At 53.8% G+C, this 15,227-nt stretch overlaps 3 protein-coding genes across 16 annotated transcripts in view; 2 read left to right on the top strand and 1 right to left on the bottom strand.

The window, feature by feature from the left end:
- Positions 1–15,227, top strand: part of MXRA7 (matrix remodeling associated 7) — a 1,130,960-nt gene that overhangs the window by 926,404 nt on the left and 189,329 nt on the right. The gene's annotated exons all lie outside the window — the stretch shown is intronic.
- Positions 1–15,227, top strand: part of JMJD6 (jumonji domain containing 6, arginine demethylase and lysine hydroxylase) — a 1,042,475-nt gene that overhangs the window by 876,679 nt on the left and 150,569 nt on the right. The window lies entirely within an intron of this gene.
- The window catches only part of MGAT5B (alpha-1,6-mannosylglycoprotein 6-beta-N-acetylglucosaminyltransferase B), an 81,446-nt gene that overhangs the window by 55,309 nt on the left and 10,910 nt on the right, over positions 1–15,227 (bottom strand). For both annotated transcript variants that reach the window (XM_050764222.1, XM_050764221.1), the window contains one exon: positions 11,909–12,056. In XM_050764222.1, the coding sequence (XP_050620179.1) occupies positions 11,909–12,056 (148 nt within the window). The remainder of the gene's footprint in view (positions 1–11,908; positions 12,057–15,227) is intronic.

Raw genomic sequence — 15,227 nt, forward strand, 5'->3', positions numbered from 1 at the left:
CTTGATCTCAGACTTCCGGCCTCCAGAGCAGTGAGACAATCAATTTTTATTGTTTAATCCAGTGGTCTCCAACATTTTTAGTACCCAGGACCAGTTTCTTGGAAGACAATTTTTCCATAGACCCAGGGAGAGGGGCAGTGGGGGTGGTTTCAGGATGATTCAAGTGCATTACATTGATTGTGCATTTTATTTCTATTATTATGAAATAATTATACAACTCACCACCATGTAGAATCAGTGGGAACCCTGAGCTCATTTTCCTGCAACTAGATGGTCCCATTTGGGGGTGATGGGAGACTATGACAGATAATCAGGCATTAGATTTTCATCAGAAGCAGGCAACCTAGATCCCTCACATGGATGGTTCACAATAGGGTTTTCAAGCCTATGAGAATCTAATCTCACCGCTGATCTGACAGGAGGCGGAGCTCAAGCGGTAATGGGAGTGATGAGGAGCGGCTGTAAATATGGATGAAGCCTCACTTGCTTGCCTGCTGCCCACTTCCTGCTGTGCAGCCAGGTTCCTAACAGGCCATGGAGCAGTACCAGTCTATGCCAGGGTGTTAGGGACAGGTAGTTTAATACAATCAGTTTGTGCTTCTTTGTTACAGCAGCCCTAGGAAACCAATGCCATTTAAAATCTTTTTTTTTTTTTTTTTGAGACAGAGTCTCACTCTGTCGCCCAGGCTGGAGTGCACTATCACAATATCAGCTGACTGCAATCTCCACCTCCCCGGTTCAAGGAATTCCCTGTCTCAGCCTCCTGAGTAGCTGGGATTATAGGTGCCCACCACTGTGCCCAACAAATTTTTGTATTTTTAGTAGAGATGGGGTTTCACCTTCTTGGCCAGGCTGGTCTTGAACTCCTGACCTCATGATCCACCTGCCTCGGCCTCCCAAAGTGCTGGGATTACAGGCATGAGCCACCGTGCCCAGCCTAAAATCTTTTCTATGGACATCATAAGGCCGCCCAGGGAGGCAAGACTTCTTTTAGACTTTTAGGAGGACACGAGAAAACCGTTCCACTAACGATAATGACAGTTACATAGCCAACAGGTATTGAGCACTCACTTGTCCAGCTCTTTCTATACTCTGATCTTGTCTAATGCCCATGACAACATCCTGGTCCCTCTTAATGCCCCCATCGGACAGATCAGGAAGGAAACCAAGGCACAGCAAGGCTGAGTGACTTGCTTAGGGTCGCACAGTTATTAAATGAGAAAATCAGTCCAACCAGGCAGCCTAGCCCCAAAGCTCACCCCTCCCAGCACAGAAGGCTGCTGAACAGGCAACATGGCTGGAGAGGGACAGCTGGAGACAACGTTCCTGGTGGAGAACAGGGAGCCAGGTGGCCCTAATGAATGCCTGGACACAACTGCAGCGCCTACAAGCTTACAAGGGGCCTCCAGGCCTTGTTCTTCAGCAAAGGAGGCAGCCTAGAGCCACAAATGGAACACTGTCTTCAATCAATCAGAAAAGGCTGCCCTGAGACACGCTGGGTTGCCGGAAGAAAATCCATTTTCCACCTCTTACACCCCAGGAAGGTGGTGCCAACAGGGGGGCTCTGAGACAGGCAGGAATGCACCATTTCACCTGGAAGGGGTCCATGCACAGGGTGGGGGAAGGACATCAGGATCAAGGCCAAAACTGAGCAAAAGGCCCTGCAGGAGGCGAGGCTGAAGCTGCTCTGGCAGAAGGAGTTTCCCAGGCAACAACCACCCTAACCCTGTAGAATCCATGACCAGGGTACGAACCTTGAATTCTATCTACCCCGGCAGGGGGGACAGGGGACAATCCACTGGGCCTTACTCCCACCACCAAGTGCACCCAGTCTTTCTCCAGCTGGTGCAGATGCCCCTGAGCCCTTTGGTCCTGCTTATAGTACATTTTCCTTTCTTTTCTTTTATGCCTTCGTTACACGCATTTTAAGAGAGGAAGGCTGTTAACCCAGGTGAGCTTGAACCAGCGGCTTCCGGCAGAGCAGCATGAACGTGAACAGTGAAGACCTGGCCTGTGAGAGTCAGGGAGAGGGGAGGCTGGAGAGCTCAGGAGCGGTGTCCCCAGAGGAGGTCCCATCATCCACGTGCATACACACATATTTACCACGTGCCTGCTCGGTGCTGGGCTCTAGGCACAGAGGAACCAAACAGATGAACCAAACGCAGGCCCAGCCTCAAGGACACCCTGAGGGGGGTTATCAGGGAGAGGGGGCAGAGGGGAGAGCAATCTAGGGTGTGTCTGTGTGGGGTGACCCTGGGGCGCATCACAGGGTATCACTGAGCCACTCAAGGGCAAGAGGGAAGAACACGCAGGTACCCAAGAACCCATACTGTGCGTGCAGTAACAGGTGAGCTGGGCAGCTCCAGGATGTCCACACCCACACATCCGAAAGAAGGGCCTGCCCTGGATCCGCTCCCGGGAGCTCACCCCTCAGCCCTTGGAGTGCCCCCTGATAAAAGTGTCCCTGTTTATGTGGGGCCTTGGGCCACCCCCGACAGTCTGTGCTTCCTTGTGACTGACGGTGGGGGCCTTCGGCCACGCCACCTCAGCTTGACCTCTGGAAGGGCCAGAGACTGAGATCAGCCCCTGAGTGGTCAGTCATGCCTCTGAGACTGAGCCCCCATAACATCGCTGGACACCAAGGCTGGCAACACCCACGCGTGTTGTCCCATATCATAGCTGGGAGAGCAAGCATTGTCATAGCTCCACTGGGAAAGGGACACCGGTACTCCACGCAGATCTCCAGGGCCCTGCCCCGTCCGTGCGCCGCTCCCCTTGGCTGATTTTCATCCATATCCTTTCACAGGAATAAGCTGTCACTGTGAGGATCATGGCTGTGCTGAGTTCTGAGTCCTCCTAGCAAATCACTGGACCTCAGGCTGGCCTTGGGGACCCCAGATGTTCTGTGCCAGTGCCCTGCATCTGGAGCCCTAGGACCAAACTAAGGTCACCTTCTGTTCTCCACACAGGGTCTGCCAGTTTCCTTCTTGCCCGGCACTTGGGGCTTCACTGGGGGGCAAAGGCCACTGGCCCATCACAGTCCTGGAGCTTCCTTCTAAAGACTTCCTACCTGGTCAAGGATGGTGGCTCGCACCTGTAATCCCAGCACTTTGGGAGGCTGGGGCAGGTGGATCATCTGAGGTCAGGTGTTCGAGACCAGCCTGGCCAATATGGTGAAACCCGATCTCCCCTAAAAATACAGAAATTAGCCAGGTGTGGTGGCACATGCCTGTGGTCCCAGCTACTCTGGAGGCTGAGGTGGGAGGATTGCTTGAGCCCAGAAGGTTGAGACTTCAGTGAGCCATGATTGAGCCACTGCACTCCAGGCTGGGCAACAGAGCAAGACACCGTCTCAAAGAGAGACTTCCCACCTCCTGGCCCTGATACCACACCTGCCTTGCTGTGCTGGCTTTTTCTTATTCAGTGGGGTCAGGGGACACACTCCAGGAAGCCTCCTGCCCTCCTCAAGGCCTATCAGGGCCACAGAGGGCTTAGAAGAGGAACAACCTGTGTTCGAAGCACCGAGAACTTTGGAGCCAGCCAGGCCACCAGGCTGGCCCTGTGCTGCATGTCCTGGACCCACGAGCCTCTCTGAGCCTCGGCTCCCTTGTCTGTCAAAGGGAGCCCTGGGAGAGCTGTGCGAAGGAGTAAGCAATAGAAGGCGCTTGTCTTGCCTCCTGCTATGAACCATGTCTGTGTCCCCACAAAATTTCTATGTTGAAATCCTAATCCCCAGGGCCAGGCGCAGTGGCTCACACCTGTAATCTCGGCACTTTGGGAGGCCGAGGTGGGCAGATTGCCTGAGCTCAGGAGTTTGAGACCACCCTGGGAAACATGGTAAAACACCGATTCTACTAAAAATACAAAAAATTAGCTAGGGGTGGTGGCAGGTGCCTGTAATCCTAGCTACTCCGGAGGCTGAGGCAGGAGCATCGCTTGAACCCAGAAGGCGGAGGTTGCAGTGAGCTGAGATTTACCACTGCACTCCAGCCTGGGTGACAGAGGGAGACCCTGTCTCCAGAAAAGGAAGGAAGGAAGGAAGGAAGGAAGGAAGGAAGGAAGGAAGGAAGGAAGGAAGGAAGGAAGGAAGGAAGGAGGGAAGGAGGGAAGGAGGGAAGGAGGGAAGGAGGGAAGGAGGGAGAGAAGGAGGGAGGGAGGGAGGAGGGATAGAAGGAAGGAAGGAAGGAAGGAAGGAGGGAAGGAGGGAAGGAGGGAAGGAGGGAGAGAGGGAGGGAGGGAGGGAGGGAGGAGGGATAGAAGGAAGGAAGGAAGGAAGGAAGGAAGGAAGGAAGGAAGGAAGGAAGGAAGGAAGGAAGGAAGGAAGGAAGGAAGGAAGGAATCCTAACCCACAGCACGGCCAATAAGAGGGGAGGGAAGGTCTCTGGTCCCACCCTGCCTTCAACAGAAAAGCTGGAGACATTCATCACGATCAAGAAGCCCTCAGGGCCAACAGGACATACTTGCAGCCTGAAGGATCCCACCTCCCTCCCAGCCCGGCAGGGACTGCACTGGGAACTTGGGACTTTTTGACATCCCATCCCCAGTAAACGTGGCTGTCACGTGGTTGGTCCAGCTCTCAGCACCGCGGGGCTGTGCCAACTGCACAGGCCTGGCTCAGACCTAGACGGGATCCTCCTCACCAAGCTGCTGGTGACATTCAAAGTTCAGAAGTGCCCAATAGAGGGTGGCTGTTATTATTATTTACTATTGTCATTAATTATCATCATTAATTATTATGATGATTAATAATTATTACTTCAGCTAGCTCTGCAGCAAAGTCCGTTGGAATCCAGAACATGCCCCTGGGGGTCGAGGGCTGCCCTTGGGTGGCACTGGCTGAAAGAGGCCCCGACCTGCCAACCACACGCCTCTATCCCAGTGAAGGTACCCATGGTGGCCCGAGACAGCTTCTGAGACCAGAGGGGTTTGCAGACAGCTCTGGGCGGGGATGGGGAGAGGGAACGGTGACTTCCCAGGCTATCAGGTGTGTTCCCTGAGAGCTCTCCCCTCCCTGCCTGCTGGAGCCGCCCCTTGGTGGGCCCAAACCCATCACAGTGACCTCCCGTGGGCTCAGTCACCTCCCATGGGCACTGTGACCTCAAGAGCCTGCCTGGGTCCCAAGGTCCCAGGACGTCTGACAGATACAGCGGCTTTCCCAAGGTCAGACGGCAAACTCCCAGGACTGATACTGCCCTGCACCAGCCTTGCATCTCCTCACTGCATCTGCAAAACAGCTCAATGCACCTGGCATGGGAGACCTGGGCCTCAGTATATTCTCTGCACACCCACTAAGCCCCAGGCATTCCACCAAAACCATCGTTTCTTACTCGGAAAGTGAAAGAATGCCAAGCGAGGCCTCTGGTCACTGTCCACCCTTCTTCCCAAGGCCGACCTCGTGCAGCCAGCCTCCAGGCACTGCCCCAGGGGACCAAAGAGGCAGCCAACACTGCAGGCCACATGCCAGACCCAGATGCTCTGTTCCCTCCACCACCTGAGGCCTAGGGCAACAGGCTGGGGCCAGCGGGGAACTCTGGCTCCGCAGGTGGCCAGTGGCAGGTCACTATTTCCTCGCAGGCCCCAATCCTCAACTCCCTTCAGGCTGGTCCCCCAAAGAGGCCCCTGAGACTCAGCCCCTTCCTCCCGGCCCCACAAGGTTACCACTGATTCTGGTCCAGTCTGCTTACCCTGAGAACGAGCTCTCCAGGCCACCTCCGGAAGGAGGTTTAATTCTGACTTCCTCTCCTGATTTATGAGAGTTGCATTCAATTAACGGGGGTATTGATCTCCCCGCTGCTGACTAGGGTGCTTGCTGGGGCTGTTATTTTACTATGAAACTGATCACTTTCCTTTTTAAAACACAGAGACTCACGTATACAGGTGCCTACAGACACGCATACCGGGAGACCTGAGTGCACACGGCTGGAAACATGAGCGCCGGAGCCAGGGAGACGGATCCTCTCTGTCGCCGTGTCTCTGTGTCCGCCTCTGTCTCTTTCACACACACCACACGGGACATGGAGCCCCCACCCCAGCATCCAGCCTGGCTTGCATTTGCACTGCTTTCTTCTGCTTCAGCTCTTCCTTGGCCCCATCCAGAGCCCCCCCGAGGCTGGGGAGGCCCCTCCCCAAGTGAGAGCAGAGAGGACTCCGCTGTCCTAAACAAAAAATGAATACATAAATGCACCCATGCACATATGCGCTCCCCCTGTTAAAAGGACAGAGCTGGGGTTGGGCTGCGTGCGGTGTCATTACCACCTGCCTGGGGAAGCAAAGCCTGAGATCACTGTGTTCCAGGGACAGTGGCAGAACCAGCAGGAGGAGCCACAGGGACATGGGGCCAGGCACAGTGCGGCCACTGGAAGGACCTGGGCTCTTACCTGAGTGAGCTGGGGCCCATGAGGGAGCTGGGAGTAGAGGAGGGACCTGGTCTTATTGATGACTTAGAAAGACCCCACTGGGCCAGACATGGTGGCTCACACCTGTAATCCCAGCACTTTGGGAGGCCAAGGCAGGCAGATCACATGAGATCAGGAGTTCGAGACCAGCCTGGGCAATATGGCGAAATCCCATCTCTACTACAAATACAAAAAAATTAGCCAAGCGTGGTGGTGCACACCTGTAATCCCAGCTACTTGGGAGGCTGAGGCGGAAGAATTGCTTGAACCCTGGAGGCAGAGGGTACAGTGAGTCTAGATCGTGCCACTGCACCCCAGCCTGGGCAACAGAGCAAGATTCTGTTAAAAAAAAGAAAAAAAGAAAAGAAAAAAGAAAGAAAGGAACTAAGGGAGGGAGAGAGGGAAAGAAAGATCCCGGTGGCTGCTGAGTTGGGAATAGCTGGTTGGGGTCAGTTGGTGGGGTGAGAAGAGGTGGGCTTCTACGGTGTATTCTGAAGGTGGGAGAATTTGCTGAGGGACAGGGTGAGTGTATGGGAGAGAAGAGTCAGGAGTGACTGTAAGGTCAGCATCCAAGCCATGGCAATAATGGTGCTGATACAGCCTGAGATGGGGGCTGGGGGAGAAGGGGGTCTTGGGTGTAACCAGGAGACCCCAAGTCTGAGCATTCCCAGGACACCCAGGTGGGTCGGCAGGTGCCTATTCTGAGAGCAGCGGCATCAGCCCCAGCTTAAGATACAAACTGAGGAGTCTAGAGGACAAAGGTGGGTTTTTTTGTTTGTTTGTTTGTTTTGTTTTGCGAGACAGACTCTCACTCTGTCACCCAGGCTGGAATGCAATGGTGCGATCTTGGCTCACTGCAGCCTCTGCCTCTCGGCTTCAAGCGATTCTCCTGCCTCAGCCTCCTGAGTAGCTGGGATTACAGGCATCTGCCACCACGCCTGGCTAATTTTGTATTTTTAGTAGAGACAGGGTTTCTCCATGTTGTTCAGGCTGGTCTTGAACTTCCGACCTCAGGTGATCCGCCCACCTCGGCCTCCCAAAGTGCTGGGATTACAGGCATGAGCCACCACACCTGGCCTGAAGGTGGTTTTTAGAGCCATCAAAGTTCAGGGTTCAAGCCCACCACTGCCCCTCACTCACCAGGTCCTCCAGCCACAGTGCTCCCAGGTAGCCCCTCCTCCCTGGTCTGCCTCCCTCGGGCTCAGCCACGTCTGGGTCTGCAGGGTCATCTGCTCCTTCCCTCTGTCCAGAGCACTGGCTGTCTCCCCAGTCAAAATGTCCCTCCTTCAAGACTATCCCAAACTCCCCCTGTGCTATGGGGACTTGGTGATTCTAAGCCTCCCACAGCGTGGCTGGGTCACCCCCTTCTCTAGACCCTAACAGTACAAGGAAAGGAAAGGAGACAAGCTATTCTTCTGAGTGCCGAGCACAGGGCCCAGGCCTCCCATCAGCATCATCTCTAACACACTTGAAGAACCTGAGGCTCGCAGAGCCCAAGGCCACCCAGGTCTGCGCCACTCCCAGCGGCCACTGGCCAGGCTGGGCACCGGGCATGCAGTGGAATTCCATCTCTTTTGTGCCCTCCACTTGCTCTCAAATCTCCAGCCCAGACTCTGCACACACTAGTCATTCAACAAATACAGACTGATCTCCTCAATCCAGACAGCCTCAAATTTCGGTGGTTTTATGGCCTTATGGAAAATTCAAAGATCATTATTATTTGGCTTTAGGACACATAATACGATGCCATTTGCAGCAAATCTGCCTCCCTAATTATGTTTTCCTAGGCTAAAATCACAAATTTACTTTCCCTGAGGACACACCAGCCACGAGTGGAAGGCGGCAGCCCAGAAGCTTCCAAAAGGGCTGAGGAAGAACAGTGGAGGTGTTTTTTTAAGCCACAGGAAATTTCTAAGTGGGGAATCCAAGTGCAGGCACCTGAGAGTTTTCTGGAAGCGCAGCAGCAGGCACTCCTGCAGGATTCTTGCCGGTCTAGCTGCAGGTTGGTTAACCTGGAGTCAGGTTCACGGGGGGAGGGAGCAAGAGTGTTGTGCACAGGGGCGTGTGAGCAGGTGGCTTTCACAGGCCCTCGACACACCCACCATTTCTCTCCCTGAAACCAGCAACTGCAGTGTCCCTGAAATTGATGGCTCTGCCTGTGGGTGTGATGGGGTCTGCCCACATGGACAGTTGCGATTTCCCAGGAGGGAGCTGGGAGGTGGCACGTGTTCCCCCTTCCCCAACAAGTTCCCGCCTTCCCCAGGAGAAGACAAAGGGCAGGGCAGGGGAGGGAGGCACAGGCCAGGACCGGAAAAAATCAGAGAACCACCGGATGCGTCAGCAGTACCACCTCCAGCCAAAGAAGGCAGATCTGGAGTCAGGTCCACTGGACCCTCAGCTCTGCTGCCCGCAGCGATATCCTCAACAGAGATCAACAAGGGCTGCTCCTGACCTGGCGAACAGGCCTGCGGACAAAGGCTGCGTCAGAGGCACAGCTGGGGGCAGACAGGAAAGCAGAAAGAATGAAAGAGGGGCAAAGGACTGGATCCGAGGGAGAAAGATGGAGCTGGATCTGAGGGCACACAGACAGTGTCAGAGAAGAAGGATCTGTGCACACAGAGAGGAATAGAATATGGCCTCATGCCTCAGGGGAATTTCCAAGGAAGCTGAGATCCCTTTGCCAGCACTCCTCATCTCTACCACAGCCTCGCTGCTTCCCCTCCTGCCACCCTGTTAATCCAGTTTTCACTCAGCAGTCAGAATGATCTTTTTAAAAAATACATCCAGTAGGCCAGGCGCGGTGGCTCACACCTATAATCCCAGAACTTTGGGAGGCCGAGAGGGTGGATCACCTGAGTTCAGGAGTTCAAGACCAACCTAGGCAATAGGGCAAAACCCCATCTCTACTAAAAATACAACAATTAGGCCGGGCGCAGTGGCTCACACTTGTAATCTCAGCACTTCCGGAAGCCGAGGCAGGTGGATCACGAGGTCAGGAGATCAAGACCATCTTGGCCAACATGGTGATACCCGTCTCTACTAAAGATACAAAAATCAGCTGGGCATGGTGTCACGTGCCTGTAATTCCAGCTACTCAGGAGGCTGAGGCAGGAGAATCGCTTGAACCCGGGAGGCAGAGTTTGCAGTGAGCCAAGATCGTGCCACTGCACTCCAGCCTGGGCAACAGAGTGAGACTCCATCTCAAAAAACAAAAAACAAAAATTAGCTGGGTGTGGTGGCACACACACCTGTAATCCCAGCTATTTGGGAGACTGAGGCAAAAGAATTGCTTGAACTCAGGAGGCGGAGATTGCAGTGACTCGAGACCGTGCCACTGCTGGTCTCCAGCCTGGGCAACAGAGCAAGACTCCATCTCAAAAAATAAATAAATAAATAAATAAAACCTCTTAGAAAGGGACAAAAACCAAACCACACATAACCACATATTTAATGAATCATCAAGAGCACAGTGCTTAGAAATGTGGGCTGTGGAGCCAGTCGGCCTGAACCCAAAGCCAGGTCCAGCCTCTTACAGCTGTGCAACTTTGGGTGAGTTACTGAACTTCTCTGTGCCTCAGTTTCTTCCTCTGGGAGAAAAAGTTTCCTCCTCTGTGAGAGTAAAGATTTAATTAAATCTTTAAAGATTAAACTATAAGATGGTTTGTGAGATAGGTAAGATCACGGCACGTATGCAGTAAGAACCATGCCAGGTGCTTAGTGCACTTTGAGTAAATGTCAGCTAATATGAGGGTAATGATGCTCACACCAGGTTGGCCTACCAGGCATCCAGGACATTCACTCAATCGGCAAGGCCAGTTAGAGGTTAGCCCTACGGCCAGCAGCCCAGCACCAGCAGGCTACATGGCACAGGATCCCACACCAGTCCACACAGGCGCACTGTGTTTCAGGCCTGACTCAGGCAGGCGTCCCTCCAACCCTCCTGTGGGCACAGTGACCTCCTGTGGGTCAGCATTTCCTTCCGTTTCACCCAACTCTGTACTTTAGAAATGCCTAGAGCTTTGGCTTTTCCATCACACACGCTGGCTGAGAAACAGCTTTTCTACAAATTGTCTAAAAGTGTGTTTCAAGTTTAATTTTTAGCAGCTAGAATACATTTAGCAAATCCATTTCATAAAGAACCCCAATATATAAAAGAGGGAAAGTGGAGCTTGTCTCCCTGGAATAGGGTGAGGTCAAAGTCCCTCCTTCCACATCCACTTCTAGGGGCCAGTTGGGACGGCCTGACCTCCCACACTCCTGTTCTCTGAGGTCCAGGAGATGCCTTATATACCTAGGACACATGATTTGGATGTCACACCGCATGTGCCCCTGGAGATGCTGCTGGGGCACGTAGGATAGCAGCACAGACTCTGGGGCTCTCAGACATCCTGGCCGAAGTAGGAGAATATTTAGAATAAATAAACCAGAAAGTTCTACTTGGCAAAAATGGCCAGGGGTACATTAGTAACATACCCTCAACACAGAGTTCAAAATCATCACGAAAAAAAATTTTTAAAAAAAGGCTGGGTGGCTCATGCCTGTAATCCCAGCACTTTGGGAGGCTGAGACAGGTGGATCACCAGAGGTCAGGAATTTGGAGACCAGCCTGGCCAACATGGTGAAACCCCATCTCTACTAAAAAGAATAGAAAAACTAACTGGTGTGGTGGTGTACTCCTGTAATCCCAGCTACTCAGGAGGCTGAGTCATGAGAATCACTTGAACCTGGGAGGCAGAGTTTTCAGTGAGCCAAGATCATGTCACTTAACTCCAGCCCAGAGTAAGACTGTCTCAAAAAAAAAATTTTTTTTTAATATTTAAATGGCAGTAGATGTACTCCCAACTTTAGGAGGCCAAAGTGGGTGGATCACGAGGTTAGGAGTTCGAGACGAGCCTGGCCAACATAGTAAAACACTGTCTCTACTAAAAACACAAAAATTAGTCAGGTGTGGTGGCATGCACCTGTAGTCCCAGCTACTTGGGAGGCTGAGGCGGGAGAACTGCTTGAACCTGGGAGACGGAGGTTGGAGTGAGCTGAGACTATGCCATTGCACTCTCCAGCCTGGGTGACAGAGTGAGACTCCATCTCAAAAAAAAAAAAAAAAAGGGCAGTGGAATATGTACTGTGAGATGCCACTTACATGGAATTTGTTAAAATCACACACTATGCATTTATAATGTGTGTGTGTATTAAACATATGTGCAAATGTGCTTGGAATGGACCGGAAAAACTTACAGCAAATTCAGGGAGGCACTTGTCTCTAGGGAGAAGTTGTTAAAAGGCCCTTCAGTTTTCATCTGTGATGTTTTATTTAAAGAGGAAAACAGGCCACAAATGCAATAAAATGTTAACAGTTGTTAAATTTGGGTGGTAGAAATGCGTTCTGGGCTGTATTACCATATAGTCAAAATCTTCTCCAGATTCACAAAAGGAGATGATGGACAGCATGCCGGGCAGAGTGGCAGGTGCCACCGCTCCCCTGCTCCGCGTGCCTCCTCCCCGCGTCCCCTCACCTGTCTGCGGGAAAATGCAGGTCACCGCCAGCCCGGTGCAGCTCACTGACGTTCTCCAGCCTGGCCAGTGCGTCCATGCGCTTCACCATCAGCTCCAGCAGGTCGCTCATCTTGCGCAGGACGCCACGGGACTCAGGGCCCCCCATCACTGTGGGCAGAGTGTGGGTATGGTTAGGGGAGGCCTGAGCAGCCTGGAGGCCACCTGAGGCCACCTGGTGTCCAGGCTGGGGCAGCTCAGACAAAGCTGGCCCCAAAGCCCCCCAGCACCAACACCAGACCCCAGCCTCAGCCCTATCTTCCCAGTCATTCCTGACCCCTTTGCTGCATTGTTTTGCGGTACAGAGAACAGCATCGTGGTGGAGTGAGAGCCCTGGGCAGCCCTGTCTCCACCAGCCATGTGACATTGGGATCATTTCCTAAGCCCTCTGGGCCTCAGTTTTGTCAACTGTAAAATGGAGCTTTAGATGTAATCTTTGAGGTGTCCTGGGGCCCAACAACCCTCATATCTGTGAGATGGCAGAAAAGGCCCAGCACTGGGACAGAAGCCCCAGAGCCCCCAAACAGCAAGCTCCAGGCAGGATTTCTAGATCAGGGTTCCTAGAAGTGTGGCCAATCACCCAGCAGCATCTGGATCTTCTAGGCAGGCTGTTAAAATTCAGATTTCTGGGCCTTGGTCTAGATTTGCCAATTCAACTGTCTAGGGTCCGGGCCCCGGGAATCTGCACTTTCCTTGCTCCCCATAGATCTGGACATGCAGGGAAGTTGGGAGCCTGTGTTCAGGGGCCCAGGGCCCTGTTGCTTCCCCAGCCCTCCTTCTCCTGCCCAGCCCCTGGGCCCTAACCCCATCTCTTCCCCATCCCTCTTCCCTGGACCCTCCTGTAGGAAACCATAATGCATGAGTTCTGAATCTCAAACTGGTCTTTGGGTTCCCAAAGATCAACTGACGAGAGCAGGTTCCCTGGGGCTGAAGCGCCTGCTCTTCCCTCTGCTCCCAGCCTGGGCAGGGGAGACCTTGTGAAGAAGAAAATTAAATGAAAATGAGGCACTTCGACCAAGATCCCATCAGCCAGCCTGCAATCCTCCACGGCTTCCTTTCTAATCATTCCCAATCATTAGCACTGCACGTGCCAGTGTGCAGGAGCGAGCTCTCGCCTTCCTTTTTAATTAAATCTGAAGGCTTCACATTGGCCCTCCACACAGTCCATAGGGTGCTGGGCTCCAGGCACTAAAATCCCCAACTCAGCTCCTCCCAAACCCCTATGGGTTGGGCTTGAAATCACTCCCCAAAAATGAGCCAGGTCACCTGGGGACACGAACCTTTGACGCTCAGGCTGCCAGTCCAGGGGCCCAGTGGAGGATGCCATGGGTTGGGCTCCCCAGAAGCAGAGCCTGGGACAAGGGTTTGAGGGTGAGTAGTTTAAACGGGAGCTAATGGAAACCTCGGCAGGAGAGTGAGGAAGAGAGACGGGGAAGCTGGGGAAGCTGGGAAAGCTGCATTGCCGAGAATGTTACCACCAGGGCGCCCAAGCTCAGCCCTGCCAGGGAGCCCCAAGACCAAGTAGAACACACTGCAGTCACCCCATCTGGGGAGGGCAAGGGGACTGGGGCCTCTGCCCGCTGACCCCCGTGTGACCAGGGCAGTCACTGAATGGCTCTGAGCTTCAGCATCCCCGTCTCAAGGCAAGAATAACAGGCCCCATCTGCAGACCAACATCACAGCACCAGGAAGGTGACAAGAGAGAGGCCACTGAGAAGAGGCAGAGCAGGGAGAGGAGAGAAGGAACTAGAGGCTGTGGGCTGAGCAGGGGCAGCCGGCAGCCTCCGCATCACCGGGGCTGCTGTTACATTTCTGCTTTGCTTCTGCCCTTCTTCCCTGGCTCCGGCCGGCCCAGCCACTGCTGCCGCGTTCCCACCCTGATATAAGTCACCCCCTGGTGGGGCTCCCCTGCCAGGTGACCCCACCTGAGGTCAGAAGGGAGGCCACAGGAGCTGGGGAGGGGCCACTCACACACCGTGGAAATGCCAGCCAGGCTAGGGCTGCAAAACAGGAGAAGCTGTGATTTCCTTAAAGACACAGGGCTCCTGGCTCCGAAGAACAGGCATGAATGGGAGCAGGGGGGTTGTGGGGGGCAGAAGAAAAGAAGGAGAGAGAGGCAGAGATGCCCAGGAAGGCTCCCGGATGGGGTCGGGTATTGGAGAAAATGGGCATATTTCCTCCCCACCCCAAGAGCTGAAGCAGCAAAGGACCCCCCCCACAAGTCCCTCTACGGAAAACAGAGTGGATTTTCAAACACTCAGCTGGGACCGGGAAATTTCACACTAGCATTAAATGACACTAACTCAGGTCCCTCCAGCCTCTCAGGCCCTCCCCACGCACTCACACACTCAATCGGTTAATCTGGGCAGCTCTGGTGAGCCTTTGCTCATAGCTTGGGCTGCAGTAGTCCTCCAAAGTAGTGGGATAAAAACAGGATATAGATGGCTCGCTCTCTCTTTGAGCTTCCCAGAGTTGGGGGCAATGGTTTACTTTTTCAGATCACTCTCATTTCAGAGATGCCTGCCCAAGCCCACCCTCCAAATTCAATACTGAGCTTGCAACCAGTGCTTGTAGCACAGAGTAAATGAAGAGATTCCCATCATTTCAGCTAAAAACACTGGAGGACTCAGATGACCTGCCTGGCTACTGCTTTCCACAAGTCCACGGGGCACCACTGGTACTGTGACCGCTTGAAGGGTATCATGGAGTCGTGCAGTACACAGCCTGCCTGGCCTCACTGGGCAGCCCTGGTGGGCGGTTGCTCACAGCTCAGGCTGGAGGGTCCTTTCCCCAAAGGACTAAGATGGAAAAAGGAGTAACAGACCACAGCCGGGACACCATAGTGGTGCTGTGGCCAGAGCACTCAGGCCTGACTGACCACAGAGCCTGGTCAGCAGCTCGCTCCTGCAGATGCAGCACCCCACAAGTGCTGAGCCCACAATATGGCTTTTGGGGTGATGCTGTGTTCCCTGGAGTGCCTCAGGCCTGGCACCCTGTCTGCTGCTCTACCGGTCCCACTCTCCAAGCCCACCCCAAGCTTCCTCTGCTCCTGCCCATTGCCTGAGCCCCTCCCAGAAACCTCACGGTCACAGCTCCCCACCCACACCCCACGCTCCCAGCCCCATTGCACAGGCTGAAAAACAGCTGATGGGCCAAAAACTATGAGGTCTGGCCTAGAGCTGCAAGGGCCCCTGAGAGTCGACAAAACAGAGGCTGCAGCAGCAGCAGCATGGTGGCATGAGCCCGGTCAAGAGGGGTGCGGCAGAAGCCTGGACTCCAGGC

Source organism: Macaca thibetana, chromosome 16 (assembly GCF_024542745.1).
Source record: "Macaca thibetana thibetana isolate TM-01 chromosome 16, ASM2454274v1, whole genome shotgun sequence".
NCBI lineage: Eukaryota > Metazoa > Chordata > Mammalia > Primates > Cercopithecidae > Macaca > Macaca thibetana.